At 45.4% G+C, this 14,833-nt stretch overlaps 1 protein-coding gene across 3 annotated transcripts in view; it reads right to left on the reverse strand.

Moving 5' to 3' along the window:
• Positions 1-14,833, reverse strand: part of PLXNA4 (plexin A4) — a 440,787-nt gene that overhangs the window by 348,635 nt on the left and 77,319 nt on the right. Inside the window, exon 4 of one of the 3 annotated variants that reach the window (XM_053942307.1) lies at positions 3,107-3,263. The exons of the other annotated variants lie outside the window; for them this stretch is intronic. Coding sequence (XP_053798282.1) covers positions 3,144-3,263 — 120 coding nt within the window. The 3' untranslated portion in view covers positions 3,107-3,143. Of the gene's footprint in view, positions 1-3,106; positions 3,264-14,833 lie in introns of those variants that run through there. 3 annotated transcript variants of the gene reach the window in all.

The following is a 14,833-nucleotide window of genomic DNA, read 5'->3' on the forward strand; positions in this document are numbered from 1 at the left end:
CTGAACAGCAGCCAAGGTTAACAAATCAGAGTGAAATGTCACGGCTTAGCCCTTCCTTCCTTCCCTGGCACCCTCCAGAGCGCGGATTCAAGCTCCACAAGCCACGGGGTGTTGTTGTATTTGTTTTTTCTTGCAGGGAGCTATTCCCATCCAATGCTTTGCCTGACAGCTGCTGTGATTAATAGGTGATGTGCCAAAAGCCACGGACTATTATTATTATTATGGCAACATTTCGAGGTCACCACCAAGAGCAGGGTCCCATTGTGCCAGGCACTGCACGCTGCTGGAAGTGGTCCCTGACTGAGAAAACCTCCATCTAAATAGGAATTCCTGGGAACAGGCAAACAAAATACACAAAATTCTAAGTGCCGTGGGGTTTTTTTTTTCCTACAGTTTCATGCACGAGGCAAGCAGTGGAAGAGAATAAATGTCCCCCAATACCCTGACACCCAACATGTTCCACCATGCTGGGGATTAATTAATGTTCGTGCATAATCATTCCAGCATTTCTCAGAGTACGTGCACGGCTACAAGGCTGAAGTTACATCTGCAAGGTTAGACCAGCATGTTCATGAGGAAAAAAAAAAAAAAAAACCAAAAAACCCAGGCAAAACCAGGCAAAGAAACCCCAAACTGATGTTAGAAAGCCATGCCTTCAGTGCAGATTTCCTGCTGCATCCTGGAGAGCTCAGCGTTCCCTCTTTGCCACATGCATGTTACCAGAACTGCCTCATTTTCTAAAAAGATGAACCTAAACACCAGGTCAAGGGATTTGGCCAAGGATTCTGAGAAATTTGGTGGCAGTGGCACAGAGAAACCCCTGAAATCAGAACAGCTTGTCCAGTGAACACACTGGATCCTACACCCAGCCCTGGAATATTCTGCATCCCTCACTTCCCTACACCACGGACTTTTTTGGAAACCTTCTGGCCTCCCACGTGGAAAATACAGGTTTTGCTTGATTTTTGTCAGCTGGTGAGAAATGGAGATTCAGGCACTCAGAGGAAATATTTTGTGTCCTACAGTCCCACAGATGAACTCCCAAATTCAGTCAGTTGTAAAACAGGGGTGAGTAATATTCTACCTCCAGTTTTCCGTCTGCCTTTGTGCTCCGGTTTCATTCCATCCCCAGTAAGACACGGATGTACACAGAGAGAGGAAACAACCAAAAGGATAAAATATACAGAACTAAAAGCACAGACATTATTTAAGAACTGCATTTACCTACAAGCTGTAAGTTCCTTATCCCCCCGAAGTTTTTAATTTTCAAGCTTTTTACAACTTTGTGCCCAGGGCCTGAAATCTGAACCCTGCCTGCATCTACTTTTCAGCACTTATTCCAGAATTGATGGGTTTTTTCAAGTCTTCATGGACACCTGTGTTGTCAGCACTGGGAAAGGAAAAAAGAAGACCCAAAACCAGGCTACCAACCAGACACTCTTTTTAGCTGAACCCAGACTGGGCAGAAAGAGACCTAAGGACATGGCAGATCAGTTTTAGGATTTTTCCTGCTTTCCCCTTGAAGGAAACCACGTGGTGGAAATGGGCAATTCCCTTCTGAAATCCACCTCCATGACCAACGTGTGCCTATTTTTCTGCTCTCTCAGCCTTGAACCTCCACTGGCAAGGTATGGACAAGTGACCTCCTCTTCTCTGTCACCCTCCTCTGCCCTTCCCACCTCCTGGTGGCCCTGGCTCTGGATCTCATCTCAGCTGTGTTATCAAAAAAAAAAAAAAACCCACAAAATCCTCTAATGTCGTCTCCTCTGCTCCCAAGAGCAAGGTGTGAGTCAGATCCAGAGTAAACCCTCTTCCCAGAGCTATTCCAGCCTCACACAAAGGAAAAAGAACTGAAAAGAGGGAGAAGTATTTCTGGGAATGCCTTGTGCAGCACTCGAGCGACCGGGATGTTGCACACTGGGGCTCCTTTCTACGCCCAACAGGAATAAATCCTCCATTATCACACAGCACAGTGTGGCTTTTTATATTGAGTAAGAGCCACTTCCACTTCAGAAATAGAATAAATAAGTAAATAAGAGTAAATAATACAGAAAAAGCTGCCGTGGATCCTGTTGGGATATTACATTTGCCCAGGCCCGTCAAGCCACGCACTTGACTCCGCATCGGAAATTCCATTATGATAGAAAACAGCCAGCTGGGGAGAGAAAGGAAGTTGTCCCCCCATAAAACCCAATTTGCCTCCTTTTTGCAGTGCTGTCTCTGAACTAACCAGCCTGAAACTGCCTAAAAAAACAGTCTGACATGCAATTTATACTGTGGTGGAGGGAAATAATTTCCCTTAAAGATGAGAGGTCGTCAAGTGAATCAGAAAACATTTACACCTGTGGAAGAGAAGTTTAATGTAACGTTCTGGGAGAATTAAACCAATAACTTTCCCTATTAAAAAAAAAAAAAAAAAAAAAAAAAGACAAATAAAGCCCAAATCCACCATAACTCCCTGCAATGCTGCTGATGGAATCAAACAAATCTCTCCTCCATGGATAGTTATGAGCTGTCCCTTGTTTGTCCAAAGGACAAATCAAAAAAGAGCTGGGGCTTTGCAAGTGCTTCTGAGCTTTTCCATGCTCATGAAATAGTCATCATGTTTATCTCTGCAGGAGAAAAAAAAAAATCTCTTCTTAGGGGGAAAAAATATTTTAAAAGAAGGTTTGAAGGTAAGAGCCATGTGGCACACCAGAGGAGAGGGGGAAAAAACACGAAGAGCACAAAGCCATCCCCAGCAGAACCTTAGCCAGAAACAGCCCCTGGAAATCCTTTCCCTTTATTACAGAATGTTAAAAGAAAATGAAAACCAACAAGAAGCAGGGATGGTTTTATCAGGCCTCCACAAAAGTTGAACTGCTCCTGGGAGCCTCTTTTTTTCTCAGCCCGTTCTGAGGAATTCAGCAGCGATGGAAAAGATGAGTTCTCCTGTGTGCACCACCCATAATTCCACTGTGGGATTTGATGTTTCAAAAGGAAGCTTCAATCCCCATGAATAAAAGCAAGTGTTTGAAAGAGATTATTCACCTGCCAGGTCCCCTAGACAGGGGGGAGCTGCTGGCTTACAGCAGGTCTGTGATAGGACAGACTTTACCCCTCCTAGTCTAGATCCAAGCAGAGACATCAGCAATGAATTTCCCTCAAGTGCTGATAGGAGAGAAGTTGTCTGCAGCTCTTCCTTCTCTTTGTGTCCTCCTCACATCTGGAGCAGTAACCCTGGGCTGTCCCTTTCTCCCAGGGCTGATATGGTTTTGCTTTTTCTGAAAGAGCAAAAAAGATCTGACTTTAGAGGGAGCCTTCTTTATTTGTTCCAAAGGCAAAGCTCCATCTCATGGTTATTGGACTCTCCTCCCACTTATATCTGAGGCTGTTTGTTGCCTGCTCTGAGCTCCCTTCACATTCTCCCTGCTGCTTGACTTTCCCCAAATTACCTGTGCTACAGACCTTGGGAAGAGACAGCCAGTGATAACCTTGGAGATAACTCCAGGTTTTCCATCTACTGGGAGGAGAGAAAATAGCTTTAAATAAAAATGTAAATTTAAAGTAGAAGGAGGACAAGAGGTGATAACAACAGCCAGGTCCTGCTGTCAAATAGCTCAGTGTAGTGTTTACCCTTCATATAAAGCCATGAATTAGTCAAGGGCTTTTCAATCCTGAAAAGATCCAGCAGTGATTCCAGTTCAGTTCCTCTGTTTTGCAGGTGCTCTCAGAAACATGAGTGATGGAAACAATTAATTAAAAGCACACTCCTGCCTTCCCAGTTTCCCTCCAAACAGCCCTAAAGTCACTTTTTCCCCCCCTAATTTCCTCCTCTTTGGGCCAGCAGGTCTCTTTTATGTTCCTGGGGCTCATAAAAGCATCATCCATCCTAAAGCATGGAGAAAAGAAAGGAAGAGAGCAGTTCCATCTTCCCAGGAGACAGCAGCCACCTCCATGCTCCAAAGGATGCTCAGACACCTCAGCTGCCTCTCATGAGAAATTGAGGCAAATCCCAAAGACTTTTTTAAAAAACTCCCTCAGAACTATTCCTCACAACAGCCATGCTACTTGAAGCTGGGAAAATTAAGCTGGTCCATCTTCACACTCTTCCTCAGGGAAAAGTTTTTTGCATACACAGGGGGTTGGACTGGTCCTAAAAGTGACCTCGACCAGGCAGCACTTCAAGCATCTGTGTGAAGATGAAAGACAACTCTACTCTCTTATTTAAGCTCTCTCAGTCCAGACAAAAAAAAGAAAAAAAAAAAAAAAGTCACCTGGAGTAGCACAAATTTCAGTGTAGACAATAAAAACCGTGTTTTACCATACATTTATCTTCTTTTGCTTTAGGGAAGCATTATGGAATATAGAAAATTTAAGAAGCAGAAAGTCGTGGGAGAAGAAGAGAGAGGAAAAAAAACTAATAAAGAGGAAGGAGAAAAAAAATCTACATTAAAAATATATAATTAGCAGAAATTCTGCCCTGACACAAATTAGTCCTGATCTTTTAGACATCATCCCAGGGAGGGAAAAAGGGTGAGGGAACCCAATTTCCTGCCCTTCTTCAATGGAGTTTCTCAGTGCCAAAGCAGCAGAGTATTCCCGCCATCCCAGCCTATATTTAATGCTACAATACCCATATTTGCACGGTGGAGGAAAGAAAAATACAGATGCTCTGGGCTAATCCTACAAGGAATTTGTTGTTCTGCTGCCCAGCAGTCCTTTAAGGAAGAAAGCAATGGATCCTTCTGGATCTGAAGCCAACATGAGCAGATGTGTGATGGTACAGAATTCCAGCATTCCAGACCTGGCATTTTGCTCCATGGCTGTAATCTGGTATTTTTGACACACAATTTGTGGGACAAATTGATTGCACAGCAGGAATTCTGTGCTATCACAATGCTGCTTCCAGCCTCACTGTGGATGTGAACACCTTTCCACTCACAGGGGAATGCTTGTAACCTCCAACGAGGACTGAAATTATACTGCAGAAATTTTTGAGCAATTCCCATCTCTGCCTGAATAGGCAAGACTCCAGAAGAAGCAGGGACTAAGTCACCAGTAACCCTCAGAACCAGCTTGTTCCTTGTTCACAGAATAATTCCCAAAAAAGAGCACAAATCCCAGGTAATCCTCGAGGTCACCTGGCTCAGAAATTTTATTCAGATCCCCAGCAAGTCATCCCATATCATCTATTTTCCTATGGTAGCCTAATTGCTTTTTTCTGACTGGGAGAAGGATACAGGTTCTGCTTTTCCTTGGTATGACTGAAAAAAATAATCATTTGAAAATAATTAAAACTTGCAAATTTTCATTCAGAGGTGACTCATTCCCTTCAAAAGTCCCTCATCCTTACAGCAAAAAAGACAATGAACACTTGATCTCTATCCAATTTCCACAGAAATTCCTCCCTCCGCTCCCAAAAAGAACTCACCAACACAACAACAACAAAAATCAAACAGTGCTAAAAGCTGGATTTCCCAGCAGGAAAGGAAAACAGAGGAATAATATCTGGTAGGAGACCTGTCTCAGTTTCCAGGTGATTTTTAATCCATTCAGACTTTATGTCTTTTGTCCACGTTTGCTGTTTTTACCAAACACTTAACCACTCCATAACAGCTCCTTCTTTACCAAAACCTCCTTTTCAGCAGCAAAAACTGAGATTTTTCACTTCCATGCTCTCCCAGGTATTGTAAATGCAGGTGAAGCTGGTGGGAAGAAATGCTGATGTCTGACTCTAGCTCAGAAGGCTGAATGATTTCTTTATTATAACTATGCTATAATCCATTCATATACTATTTAAAGGAGATACTAAAACTACAAACCTACTTGTTCTAACTACCATATCTAACTCACAACTCTGACCCTCTCTGAGAGTCCAGCCACAGGTGGGTTGGATTGGCCACAAGGCTCAAACAATCCCCACCAGAATCCAATCAAGCAATCAGCCCAGGTAAACAATTCTCCAAACACATTCCACATGGGAAAAGCAAGGAGCAGAAATAGAAATTGTTCTCTCTTTCTTCTCTCTGTGCTCCTCTATGAAAAATCCTGACAGAAAGAATATGCCTGCCACAACCAGGACTTGACTTTATGGATATGTCAGATCCATCTGAGCTTGACCAAACCACTCCCAAATTTCAGCAGCAAATCCAGATCCCCTCTCTCCTCACAGCCTCTGGTTGTGCACATCCATTGTGCACATTTTCATTAGGAGCATTTTGCAAGGGATCTGTTGATTCATTGTAATAGAATTGCAAACAAATGGCATCATTTTCCCCTCACATTCTTCCTGGAGAATTCAGAGCTGATTTCCAGGCATTGTCAGGCTACTTGACTGACGCTTCTGCTTGATTTGAACCCTTTGAGATTTCTCGCTGCAGCCACTTCTGCTCATCAGTTCTTCTGCAAGAACTCAAGAGCTTGCAGGAGCTCGGGCACCTGTGTTAGCTGACACAGGCTCCACATTCCCCTATTCTGTACTTGATTTAGAACTGCTTTGCCTTGGAATCTGAATGTGACAGTGAAAAGTGAGGACTGAGGGGGCAAAATTCTATATTTCCTGTCGTTCCTCTGATTTCAATATTTGCTATGTGCCAGATGTGCATTTTTATCCCACCCAGACCTCCAATGCTCTAGGAAGTCAATGCACTATTTAATCCATCAAGTGCTGGAATTTTTTTTCTTTTTTCCTATGTGATTTTTAATTTTTTTTTTTTTAACAGACAAATGTGAATTTGCCATGGCTGCTGTTAGGTCTGAAACCACAGCAAAATACCTTCAAATGCTTTCTTTGCTTGCGTAGAGACCCATAATAATGGGTCTCACATACCTTCACAAAAATTCCTGGATCTTGATGTGGCAGACTTACATAGAGAAGTTTAGGATCTTGCAGAGGAAAATAGAGGGAAAGCAGCAGGAAATTATTTGATCCCAGCTCTGCAAAACTGGGCCTTTCTGGAAGATCAATGCCAGCAGAGCAACCCACGTAAAGGTGGCACTTTGAAAAGTCTTTCTTCTCATCAGAGAAAACAACAGGATATAAAAAGTCCTTTTGGGATCTGTTCAGCTCCCAGGGAAATCACCAGGAATTTTTTCACTGCTGTCACTGGGACCTGCATCCTAATGGAAGATTTTTAGGGTATTTCAGCATATTCTGCCTTAAAACAATGATATTTGGGCACCTTCAGTACTGAAGTGTCTTCACACCCCCATGAATCATAGAATCCCAGAATGGTTTGGGTTGGAAGGAACCTTAAACATTGTCCATTTCCATGGCAGGGACACCTTCCACCATCCCAGGGTGCTCCAAGCCCCATCCAGCCTGGCCTTGGACACTTCCAGGGATCCAGGGGCAGCCACAGCTTCTCTGGGCACCCTGTGCCAGGGCCTCACCACTCTCACAGAGGATTTCCTCCTCACAACTGATGTCAACCTCTCTTCTTCGTTTAAAACTGCTCCCCCCCTCACCCTCTGCCTGGGGATAAAGTCACTTCCTCCCTTTTTTCTAAGCCCTCTAAGAGCTGCAAGGCCACAATGAACCTGGACTACAATGTCAGAGGTCAGCTCTCCCTGCAAAGGACCAATTAGGGATGCCAATTGTCCGATCCATCTACTAATTTATGACTTTAAAACAAAGCACCAGGGCATCAAAGTCACCTTCATTCAGTACCAGTGCAGAATCCCCAGCTCACGAGGCAAAGGGGCCCTTGGATGCCCAGGGTTCAGGATGTTAAGCAGGAAGCACAGGGAAAAATCTTTCAGTGCAGGAAACAATCAATTCAAAACGAGTGAAATTGTTTGAGACCTTTAAAACCAAATTGTGCAGAGCCCTGGGTAACACACGGGGTTGACGTTAACTACGAGGAGATAATTGACAAACCCTTTCAAACTTTGCTGACTGGATAACTGAGCCCTCACTCAGCTGGATTCAAAGTGATCCCTTGCAGAGACCTGAGGGCATCTCAGTGCAGGAATGAGCTCCTCTCTGCTCCTCTGCCTCCCACACGGCTCGTGGAAAGCCTGGCCCAGTGCCATTAATAATGATATCTCCTGGGTGTGTTTCCCTTCCGACTGGCTGACTGATTTTATTACTGTGGCAGAGAACTGCAAAATATGAAGTGCTCGGTGTAGCAAAATGACATTTGTGTAAGTTATATTGTAAATAGTTTCTGACACGCTGACGTTGTTGGTAATGTAAGGACGGTAAGAGGCTATTAATTACATTAGTGCTTAATCAGCACTGAGCACTGCTGCTCTCCTCTCCAGTCCAGCTGCTCGGCTGCTGAGGTGTCCTCCAGAGAGGAGGATGGGGATGCAGGAGAGTGCTGCTGATGCCAAATGATGGTGCACGGCAGGGCAAGGCTCCGCTCAACATCTGTGCACATCTGGAGCCAAGATGGGATTGCTGCCTTTATGAGCCCTAAATGGATGGGGTGTCTGGAAGATTTCTGTGGTGTCCAAGCCCTGAACTGAATCTGTGAGGAGAAAGGGCCTTCAGCCTCTTCCTGGTTCCTCGGATGAGCATCAAAAATCATCCTTCTTGTGTTGTTTTTTTTTTTTCCTGCCTTCTCTTCCCTGTTTCCTCACATCCTTAGAAAACCCTGCTGCAAATCTGAGAAACAGTTTCAGTGCTGGAATAACTCAGGCTTTCCCCATGCCCCCAGAAATAATGTACATCCCGGGCAGAAAAGACCATTTCACACCTTCATGGATACAATTCTCATGTTTATGAGAATGTCTAAACCCCTGGGATTTATGAACTCTGATATCTTCATCGCTTACTTCAGGAAATGGCCTCAAGTTGCACCAGGGAAGGTTGAGGTTGGATACTAGGGAAAAAAATTTCATGGAAAAGGTTGTCAAGCCTGGAAACAGGCTGGCCAGGACAGAGGTGGAGTCCCCATCCCTGGAGGGATTTAAAAGCCATGTGGATGTGGCACTTGGGGACACTGTGTAGCGGTGGCATTGGCAGTGCTGCGGGAATGATTGGACTTGATGGTCTTAGAGGTTGTTTTTTTTTTAACCTAAATGATTCCATGATTCTGTTTTGTAAAATCTGTTCTTTTGCTCATTCTGCCAGAGTTCATTGCAGGTCAGATCCAGAATCTTTGAGACTCTAAGCAGCCAGAGCACGAGGGCAGAAAAAGACCTGTAAAGTCATCGAGTGTGACCCTCTTTTAGTGCCAGAAGAGGCTCCCTTGGGGAGACCGGGGCAAAAGGACACAGAGAGACAGCTCTTGTACTGGGAGAACTATTAGCCCAATGAGTTGAAAAAGTGACAGACTGATAAGAAATAGCCTGAGCATGAGGGATAACTTCCTGACAGCAAGAACCACCAGACTGCAGGGGAGAGGCCGGGGGGAAAACGTCGAGAGGAGCAGCAGTCGAGACACTCAGAACAAAATCTATCTGGAAAGAAACCTGCAGTGACCAGGAGACTAAACTAAGCCCAGTATCTTGGCAATCAGTCTTTTCCATAGCTAATAATTCACGAGGAGATATCTGGAGACACAAACAATGTCCAGAGAGGAATGCAGTTGACATATTCGACTTCACCGAGCGAGCAAACAACTTCTGCAGCTCATGTGTCCCCTGGGAGCTGGTGCAGCTGAACACAGAGATTTGCAGAAAGGCCAGAATGCAAATCCCTCCCCAGCACTGGCCAGCAGCAATGCAAGATTCACCAGTACACATGCCCTTACAGGCAGCAGTGTCCCAGCACTTCAAGGCTTCCGATCTCCAGGTGATCCCAGGGAATGATTTGAGGATCATCCAGTGGAGATTTGAAATTAGGGACGGGTCTTTTATCAGTAGAAAGCCATGCAGGAAAGCCTCTGTCTGATCCCTTCCCACAGTTTTCTTTGGATATTGAGTGACAGCACAGCCGAATAAGAATGACAGAATGGTTTGGGTTGGAAGGAACCTTAAAGATCATCCAGTTCCAGCCCCTGACACAGACAGGGACACCTTCCACTATCCCATTTTTCTCCAAGCCCTATCCAACCTGTCCTTGAACACTTCCAGGTATGGGAGATCCACAACTCCTCTGAGAAACCTGTTCCAGGGCCTCGCCACCCTCTGAATAAAGAATTTCTTCCTAACATCTAATCCAAAGCTGTCCTCTGCCAGTATGAACCCATTCCCCTCTGTTCTATCACCATCTGCCCATGGAAAATATCACTCTCCCCTTTTTTGTAAGTCCCTTTTCAGGTACTGAGAGGCCACTGCAGAAGCCATTCATCACCACAATGATCCCCGGGGAGTTCACCCAACCAAGGACAACGTGCCCATCAACAGCTTCATGAAGGCCATGCTGATTCCAAAGATAAATCAAAAAATGTTTGGGATTATCCACTTCCAGGGCTGAAATGCTCCTAACTGGGATAGGAGATGCTGGGACATCAGACCCAGGAAGACTGAGTGCATCCAGCCCTGGAGATCTGAGTGAGGACTGCTTGAGAACAGCCCCTGAATCAAAGCTCACCTTCATTCCCTGGATCTGCCTCTGACACACTGCCTGACCTTGAGAAAGTCATTTAATCTTTCTGTGCCTCAGGATCTGCATAAAAATAATTATTATGGCTGATGCTTTATGGGAAAAGACTACTACCATATAAAACATCTTTCCAAAACGCCCTTTTCAAATCCTTCATCAGAAAAAACCAAAAATCTACAGGGGGTCAGAACTGTAGAATCTTATTAAGCCTTTCCCAGCGCCTCAGTGTGTTTGACTGACTCTCAATACACACTATGCTACATTTAAATCAGATTTTGAGGCTGTGAATTCTACATAAAACCTTCCATCTTACACCCGTGGCAGCTTTAAGTTCTGATGACGAATTGTATCTAATTAGTTATTTTGTCATTTGCAAAGATAGCTGGATAATAAATCAGTATTTCTAGCTAGAAAACTTTGACTTAGCATCTCCCCTCCTTCTTAATCAACTTTTGAGCCATTCATTAGGTTTTCATCCAGAAATCCTTTTTCAAACCATTGTCAAGGCACCAACATTCTTCATGTTAAAATGAAGCTGGAGATTTGGCAGTTATTTTCTTATTTTAGGGGGAAAAAAAAATCGCTGATTGCTGTCAGCCAAGATACCATAATACATTCAGCTTAAATCTTATCTTCTGTAAAATAAACATTACTACAATTTTTCACCTCATTTTGAGCTCTCCAGCCAGAGAGCCAAGGCAGGGATTTGTTGACAGCAGTGTTGGCCAGAATAGCTTTTCTCCCTCTGCTTCTGGTTATCATCTCTGGGGAAGATGGTCAGAAAAAGGGGGAGTTTCTGATCCTCATTCATGCCAGCATCATTCCTCAAGCTGGAATGGTCCTTCCAAGAGGAGCAGTCTTCACCATCCCAATACAGAGTGCAGAAAAAAATTAATGAAGGGATTGATCCTTTCAGAGGGCTCCGTTCTTCCCTCCCACATCATTTCTCCTTCTCTCAAGGCACAAATTAGGAAGCAGATCTTTTATCTGCCACTCATCCCAAGTGCAGAGACAAAAGTTCTTCTGAGTGGAGCCACCACAGCTCAATCAGTGTCACAATTACTCCTGTCACTCACAGATTACATGATTCCTTCAGATTAAAGACCTCCTCGGAGCTGAAACTCTAAAACACCTCGGCATCACCTGCTCTTCACACAGCAGGAACAAAGGAAAGAGTTCATTCAGTAGTGAACTCTTCCAAGGCCAAAAAAAAAAGGTGCTTGGGTTTGTTTTGGGGTTTTTGTTTGTTTGTTTGGGTTTTTTTTTGGCATGACTTATACCTCCAGTTATTTCAAATCAAATTACTGATGGTATTTTGATTGGAAATATTTGGTCAGCTTTCTGATCACAGCTTGGATTTTCTTCACCGAGTTTCCAACCAGCAGGATCTTCCTTGCTGCAGCACCGGAGGGTTTCTGGAACTCTTTGGTTGCCTCCAAGCAAGGACCTGTGAGGGACAGCCAACACCCAGGCCTGGGGGATGGACCCTCCCTGTGCCCTACACTGCAGGGAAGGTCAGGATGAGCAGCCTGATTAGAAACTCAGTGTCAGGAGCAGGATTGAGGGAAGTCTGGGTGCACTGACCCTTGCAGTGAGCTCCATAACCCTATGGCAGGAGGATATTCCACCTTCAACTCAATATCTGCCTAAAAAGGCCACAGGGAGTGTCAGAGGGAGCACAAAGGAATCCAGCAGGAGCGTGCAGAGCGTGCTGATGAATCCTAATGGCCTGACAGGGAGGGAAACTCATGGCCAGGACCATCCTCAGTGATTAGAGGAGGTCCCAGGGCACCCAGCAGGGAGGGAAGTCCCACATGGAGGACAAGAGCTTTGATGGACCGTTCTGCTCTGCATGCTCAGCTGTGTCCCCGTGCTGGTCCTGAGCTTTACCACGATAAAAATCACAGAATCATTGAGTCACTTAGGTCAGAACAGACATTTGAAATCAAATCCAACCATTAAGATCACAGAATGGTTTGGGTTGGAAGGGACTTCAAAGATCATTTCATTCTACCTTCTGCCATGGGCAGGGACACCTTCCACTAGCCCAGGTTGTTCCAAGCCCCATCCAACCTGGCTTTGAACATTTTCAGGGATGGTGTATCCACAGCTTCTCTGGGAAACCTCTGCCAGGGCCTCACCACCCTTTCAATAATGAGGTTTTTTCCCCCTAATATCTAATCTAAACCTTCTCTCTCCCAGCTGAAAGCCATTCCCCCTTGTTCCGTCACTCCACAGCAGCAGGCAAATCGCAGCAAGCCTGCCCTGTTTTCCCAAGTTCAAAAACGAGCCCTGGATTCATTCATATGCACTTAAATCCTGGCATCTTTCACATGCCTGAAGGTTTCACCGTCTTCTGAGATTTCCACTTGAATTACAGCAGCAGTGGGAAAAGAGTGAATGAGTCACAGCCTGGAACTGTGCCCTCCTGCCATCCCCTGGAATCACACTCACAGATAACCCGAGGAGAGGCTGCGCCTCACGGAGCGCCAGGCGGCCGCGGTTTGAAACACACCCCATGTTCCATCCCAACAAATCAACCTTCAGAGCTGGGGGAGGAGAAGTCAGACCCAGCTCAGGCACAAATCCAGCCCTGCTTTCTGCTCTCCTGGCCTCAGAGGTCATGCTCAGCTTGTAGGAGAAGGTGAGGGAGCTGCCAATGGGTCCTCGACACGAAGGGCAGGGTCGTGGGGTGGTAAAAGAACACGAGGGGTTTTGGATGGTCCTGAATCCCACTGATATGTGCTGACTCCCACTGAAATCCCACTGATCCACGGGCCACCTCACACCCCTTCCACAGACACTATTACTTACCCTTCACAGCCCTGAGGGCATCAGCTGTTGAAAAGAAAAGCTCTGATACCAAGCTGGAGGGCTGCAAGAAGATTTATCACGGAATCACAGAATGGTTTGGGTCAGAAAGGACCTCCAAGATCATCCAGGTCCACCCCCTGCCATGGGCAGGGACACCTCCCACTATCCCAGTGTGCTCAGAGCCCAATCCATCCTGGCCTGGAACACCTCCAGGGATGGGCCAGCCACAACTTCAAGGCTTTAGCCTTGAAACTTTACATTTCAATGCATAAGCCAATCCTATAGGTGCACCCCTATAAAGGCAGGTGAAAGGGAAATATCCCCATAGGTTGGAATATCTTATTCCATCATAAAGTCACTACAGTTGGAAAATATCTCTAAGATCACCCAATCCAACCATCAACAAACACCACCACGCTCCTTCCTGACAGTTTTCCTGCTCCTTATCCTGAAACCAAGGGCAGAAAACCCCCAGAGGAGCTGGATTTCACATCCACTCTGATTCTCTCTTTGGTCAGCGGTGCTTTCTGCCCCGTGAAGCGCTCAGGTGTCATCTTTGTAATGGGAATTTTGGTCAGGGAGACGGGGAGCGGAGGGAAAGCAAGAAGCTGACACTTCTACATGCACCACATTCTAATTGGGGTCAAGGGATGCAACAGTTGGAGAGCAGCAAGTTATTTTCTGCATCACTGGCCTGTCAAAATTATGTTTTTGCTCAGAAACAAGGAAGGAAAAGGACAGAGTCTGGGAACAGCTCCCTGTCAAGTCACTTCTAGGAAATGTGGAGCGCCAGCAGCTGCCACCCTGAGCTGGGCACAGCAAGGTGCTCCATCCTCATTATCCTGGAGATGGTGTGGAGCTGTGATGGTGATTGGAGAACCTCAAGCAGCCCCAACAGAAGGAGGAAAAGCAATTTGAGGCAAAAGTAATCATTTTCACACGTAGCTTTGCCCATGAGGTGACACAATCCTGTTGACATTTGGTGGACTTTGCACCCAGTTCTCGAGGGCATCAGGGGTGAAGTAATCACCTTTTTTACAACACCTTTGCACCATCAGGCAAATTTCCCAAATCCCAAAAAAATCCAGCCCCACCTGAGTGCAAAAGCCAAGCATTTCCCTCCTTTCCCAGCTCATTCCAAGAGAAAGACTGTGAGCCAGAAATCTGGAAAGCTAAAGACCCATGTTCCAGCTGGTCAATGGTGTGAGCCCAAATCCTCAGCTGGAAAAGTCTCTCCCTGATGATGGAACAGCTGCAGGCTCGATGTGGATGTGGAAGAAGAGGGAGAAGAGCTCTTGTGATGATCATCTCCAGCTTTGGCTGGAGAGGACAGAGGGTCTGAGGGGCATGATGAAAGCGAGGACAGGGACAGACAGATTAAATTTGTGAGAGGCAGGATATAGTCCTGTGAGAAAACCACAAAAAGTGTTTTCATCACAGAGATGGAGAGGAAAACATATAAAATTTTGGGCTATTACCAAAGTTAGAAGGGCTGAACTGGGGATTCCAGAGACAGATACACCTGTGCACCCCCAGGAGGGA

This window comes from Vidua chalybeata, chromosome 5, assembly GCF_026979565.1.
Source record: "Vidua chalybeata isolate OUT-0048 chromosome 5, bVidCha1 merged haplotype, whole genome shotgun sequence".
Classification (NCBI taxonomy): Eukaryota; Metazoa; Chordata; class Aves; order Passeriformes; family Viduidae; genus Vidua; species Vidua chalybeata.